The sequence below is a fragment of the Choristoneura fumiferana genome, chromosome 4 (genome assembly GCF_025370935.1).
Source record: "Choristoneura fumiferana chromosome 4, NRCan_CFum_1, whole genome shotgun sequence".
Taxonomy (NCBI): domain Eukaryota; kingdom Metazoa; phylum Arthropoda; class Insecta; order Lepidoptera; family Tortricidae; genus Choristoneura; species Choristoneura fumiferana.
In genome coordinates this window covers 10,130,229-10,135,684 of record NC_133475.1, presented here as the reverse complement: position 1 = coordinate 10,135,684, position 5,456 = coordinate 10,130,229, and the positions used below count along the sequence as shown (strand labels likewise).

The window sequence follows — 5,456 nt, the reverse complement described above, 5'->3', positions numbered from 1 at the left end:
ATTATGAACCAGAAAATACCTTGAACGTCTAATAAAAGAGTAGAAAATGCAGGAAATTCTTTAGCACTTCTAAAATGGAACGCTGTTGAATTACATTTACCTAATGTACGAGTATACTAGTCAAAAGAAAATAAGGCCACTAGAAATTCATAGCTAAAATTTAATCAAAAAATCGTTTGCGTTTTTATCTGAATATATATTGAATTGAAAGTCAAAAATAATTATATTTACTATTATTTTCGCTTTACCGATGAAACTGCGTGGCCCCTATTTCCTTCTGGGTAATTAAGTGTAGTCACATTTTTTCAAGAAACTCTTTCAAATCGGACAAAATAAATGTACTTAATTGTTTGTCGTCTGCACATTTCTTGTAAAATCCGCAACCCAAATATAAATTAAAAGTAGGTAGGTATTTAAAAAAAAAACAATTTAGCAGTAGGTATCTAACAAGTCGATTTCCACCAAGTTGAATAAATTTATAACACGCGAAAAGAATTTTCATTCTTCCTTCCTGCACTTCCTAATTTAAGATTCGTAGTGTTTTTCTTTGGTCCGAAATGTAAACTAAAAAAATTACGATAAGCGACTGTACTTTAGTATGAAGTACATTAAAAATACGTTCCTATCAATATTTCTATCATTTTATAAGTATGCTCTTCAGAGCATTTATGGAATAAGTCTTCATGTTCTTACAGACAGACCTGCTTTCATTCGGTACGTGATATTCGGTAGCCATCGACATGATCAAGAAACTTAACAAAATCTATAATAAGGAGAATTTCGTCTGTGACGCAGGCCAAATTGATCCATACAAATACCATTCAACTTTTTACTTTTTTGTAAAAGCATTTCAAGTGCTGGACGATGAACCAATACCAAGATGGACGTAAGTATTTAAATAAATATGTTCATGGTTTTATTGGATAATTTATGTTCCACTGACTGCCGTCCAACATTAACCTAAGTTTAATAATTTAAAAGTACAAAAACATTTTTAATAACAAGCATTAAGTTCGACTACGCTCTAAAATGAAGAAAGTAAACTCTATCGTCACTACTTAAAAAAAAACTCGTACCTCAAAATAGATATTTTTTCTGAGTGAACTTCAATTTTGTTGACATATTGCTTTAAATACGATTTTTTTTTTAAAGTAGTGGTGCTTTGTAGGTAAACCAAATCCATAGTACGCAATTCACATGATAATAATTATAAGAGCTTGTCGTGAGATTTACCTACTTGTGTAGATACTCGTACGTAAACACTTTTTTTTCTCTTAAATCTCACACCTAACTGTTTATATTAAATTGTGTAAAATAGCAAATTAAGTTATATAGTTCTTAAGTAAAGCCGAAAGACGTCCACTGCTGGACATAGGCCTCCCCAAAGGCTCTCCACTCAGACCGGTCTTGTGCTTTCCGCATCCACCGCGATCCCGCGATCTTAACCAAGTCGTCGCTCCATCTTGTTGGAGGCCTACCGACAGCTCGTACATGATGCTCGCGTGTACATGATGAAGCAAAGCACTTTGTTTCTTAATTTACTTCAGATACGTCGCTTTACCTACAATGGTAATAGTCGGATCACTCTGTGCCATCATCGAGGCCACAGCAGCAGCCCATGGTGCCACCACATTGGATATACCAGTTATAACTGAGGGTCTGGTGTACAGTATTGTGCTGATATACAAACTCCTGATCCTTTCGTGCACGCAACTCAACAAGCCTCAGTATCACTGTTTTCTACATATCCTTCGAGAAGATTTTCGATACGTGTGTTCAACTTCAGAAGGAAGAAAATACAGGTTAAATACTCGTACTTATAACATTTTTAGCCCAGCTCTAGCTGCATAAAAATTGATTTTCTCAAAAATGTCCGTAAAAGTTGACATTATTCTTTACATATCAGAAGGTGAAGTGCATAGTTATGGTCAGCGAAAAATTAAAAAGTTAAAAAGATTGCATGCGCGCTAGCTCGACAATAATGAATTAGCGCGCCTGCAATCAGTCACTTTTTTTTTAAAGTTAAAAAGGCCATGGAAATGTTGGCACAAGTCGTATACAGCCAATTCTAATGGCGGGTATCAGATATTTTGTTGGAACTCCGGACTTTTCTATTGGGTCTGAAATAGCTTGTGTGTTTTCGGTGGAAAAATACTCCTGCAGTTTATTTTTAATGAAAAAGGCGGGAAAGCATAAGAAAAATATTGGAATAAATTAAATTTTACAATATATTTTGAGAATAGTTTATTCTATTTCAGAATTATTCACCATTTTTGAGAAAAGCTTTATATTAGTCTCGGCTGGAATAGCAATTGCTGGCTTCGTATTAGTTAAACGGACTCGCAAGCTCGTCCGTTTAATACTCATACTCAGCCAGCAATTGCCTACTTCCAGGCCACGACAATAATCTACTATTAAATGCGCGGTCTCTGTGCGTTAAATGAAATCGAGTAGTTAATATAATATGGACTCTAAATTCATTGTATTTCAGATGCATTGAAAATAATAATAATAATGTAATTTTCTTTGTGTACCTGTTTTCTGTATCGCTTACTATTTCTGGTGTACAATAAAGAGTAATTGTATTGTATTGTATTGTACATTGATACTAATATTACAGGCACAGATTTTTCAAGAATCAGCTTATGACATGGAAAGCTAGTTTGTGGGTCATGATATTCACAATGCTTATAGCCGGAGGCATGATCGTCTTTTCAATCATAGCTCTTCTCCAGTACCTGATGACTCGCACGCCCGGTGATGGAAGTACAAGGCCCCTGCTGTTTCCTTTCTGGTGTGGAGACCTCGATTCTCAAAAAACACCTGTATATGAGATTCTTTTTACTTTCTCAATTTTTGCTTTAGCAAGTTATGCGTATAATTATGTATGTAAGTATATATTGTAGTATATATCTATATAATATATCTCGCATCGGTCTAGTTAGCCACCAAAGACGTTGTGCATAGGCAACACGCCAAAATTCGTCTGGAACAGATGCGTAGGCCTGATGATGATTGTAGTAACTAGATAATTCTTGCACTATCTAGATTGTTATGCTTTCATTTTTTTCACAACTTTTTTTAAATACTCTGACTTACAGTTATGATCCAAACTCAAGTTGTATGGGTAAATCATATAGCAACAAAAGCCGATTTAGTAATATGGGCTATCCAAGATCTTTTACGAGATGTTGAATCTGCTATGACCGACGAAGCGAGAGCACACAATACTAATCTAATTAAATATCGAATGAAAGCAATAGTGTCACAACATCTCGCCATGTACACGTGAGGACTTTTTTCTTTATTTTGTTTATTGAAACAAAAAAAAACACTTTTAACTTAAATGTAATAAATTTTACAGTTTGCTGGAGGCTTATGCAGGAGTTTATAAGAAATTATTAATGTACGAGCAAAAACTTTGTGGCCCTGTGGTCTGCTTGACAGCTTACTGTACCGCCGAGGTAAATTTATCTAAACTTGTTAAAAATCTTCCGCCATTTTACAGTTTAAAAGTTTAAACAATTAAGAGTGCCGAAAACATTTAACTTCCTTGGAAACTTTACTGAGATAGTCTAATGGAGCCATGATAAGATTTGTTAGAGGTTTGACAAGTCAACGGTAGGGATTTGGACGGATTAATTTACTTTCTTGTCACGCTTTTCAAGGCTATATTGCTTCTAAAAAGCTCTAACTTTCACGGACTCTGAAAATATTCTGGACGCGGTACAGTTGATTAATATTTCATTTTCTTTTCAGAAATTAGACGAGGGAGAGTTTAACGCTATACCCTTATTGCTGGGTATTGCTACGGCCACTCTAGTCTTCATACCGAGTTATTTGTGCACATTTCTTGCCATAAAGGTAAGATGATAAGCTAGAGTTAACAAAAAATAGCCAAGTGTGAGTTAAGCACGCTCACCAAGACTTCCTTACAGTCAGAGGCAAAAATACTACGTCACAAAAGTAAAAAAAAAGCTCAAACTGACTACCTGTTTAAGTTTATGAGTACCTACAGCCATTTTGCCGATTTTTTTTCTTATCCTGTATTTTGTATTCCGCTGCGTCGTAAATGCCTCTCTTCTTGACGATTGTATCTTCCTGCCCAAGTTACCACTCGCGCAGTAAGCCATCCAGGGCGGTGACCGTCGTGAGATAGTTAATACCAAGCATGCTGCTAAAAAACTAAATGTTTTCCTTTAACATAAACGTTTTTACAGGTGAAATCAATCTGCGATGCTTGCTGGGACACTGCATTTTGGAACGTTGGTCCTGAAATACGTCCTTATTTTGTGCTTATCATGCAACGATCGTTGCGCCCGCTCCCGCTCCAAGCTCCAGGCTTTGAAGAGATATCAATTCAAACATTTTCTGGCGTAAGTTGATCAAAATCTAGGAAAAATATTTTTCAATAAACATCAGTAATAATTTATAGAATAAGGCGTTACTTTGCGGAGGTCCATGTATATCAATGAACCTTAAGCTCGCGGGTGAGCAAAGTAATTATTCAGTTCAATAAACATCAATAATGTTTTGTATTTGTTGCAGAAAATGACATCGGCTTATTCATTATTCAATATGCTGCGACAAACTAATATTTAGACATAGTAATTAATGCTTATTTTTACTCACGGCGGAATGGAGAAGATGAAAACCAATGATTGGTTTGGCTAAAATTTTTCTTTTTTGGTTAAATTTTTGCGAATCGTAAATTTTCTTCATCAACGATAATTTACTCGTAATTAAACCACAATTAATGTCATAAAATTTGAACCTACCAATGTTATTTTATTTTAATTTCCAGAAGCTATGTCGAAAATTAAAATGTCTTAATTTATGTTTTGTAGCATCTTTAAAATTATTTAAGTATAAAAGAATAGGGGTAATAAAGAATCTAAATCATGATATGATTATAATAACGAAGCCACTTTGGCAACGAACGTCGAATATAACACGTAAATTATTACGGTCCACTGAACATTGAAAATAGACAAGGAGGAAAGAGAAGAGCTTTATCCAATAATAATTCTCACTTGAATCGCTCTATTTGCTCGCCGTCGCACGATCTGATATTGAATATGGATAAAGTGAATTATATTCAGAGTGGCGGGCAGCGTCGACTCGCAGAGTTTCAGATAAGAGGATTACTTACAACTTATAATTGGTTCTTGCTATTCGAGTGAATAAGAGAAAAACCAAATGTCTTTCATAGCACCTCTAGAGATCGTAGATAAAGATCGTATTTTCGTATTCCCTTTCGATGAGAGTCAGCTTTCCGCCAGGGAAGACGCAGCGGTAAAGCCTTTCCCGATTGAGATTAAAAGTATCTCGCTGCTAATCTGCAAAGAAAGCTTAATTAATTGATACGGCTATCACAATTTACTTGTATCAAAAACGTATAGAACCAGGTCAGTCACAACTACGAATAAATAATAAGTCACAAGTATAATTATATA

At 35.0% G+C, this 5,456-nt stretch overlaps 1 protein-coding gene across 1 annotated transcript; it reads left to right on the top strand.

Moving 5' to 3' along the window:
* Positions 1-738: 738 nt before the first annotated feature.
* On the top strand, positions 739-4,625 carry LOC141427052 (uncharacterized). The gene is made up of 8 exons (XM_074086284.1): positions 739-886; positions 1,548-1,802; positions 2,621-2,889; positions 3,102-3,288; positions 3,365-3,464; positions 3,760-3,864; positions 4,221-4,376; positions 4,549-4,625. Exons 1-8 carry the CDS (start codon positions 741-743, stop codon positions 4,600-4,602), a joined length of 1,272 nt encoding a protein of 423 aa, XP_073942385.1. The 5' UTR covers positions 739-740; the 3' UTR covers positions 4,603-4,625.
* Positions 4,626-5,456: the final 831 nt, after the last annotated feature.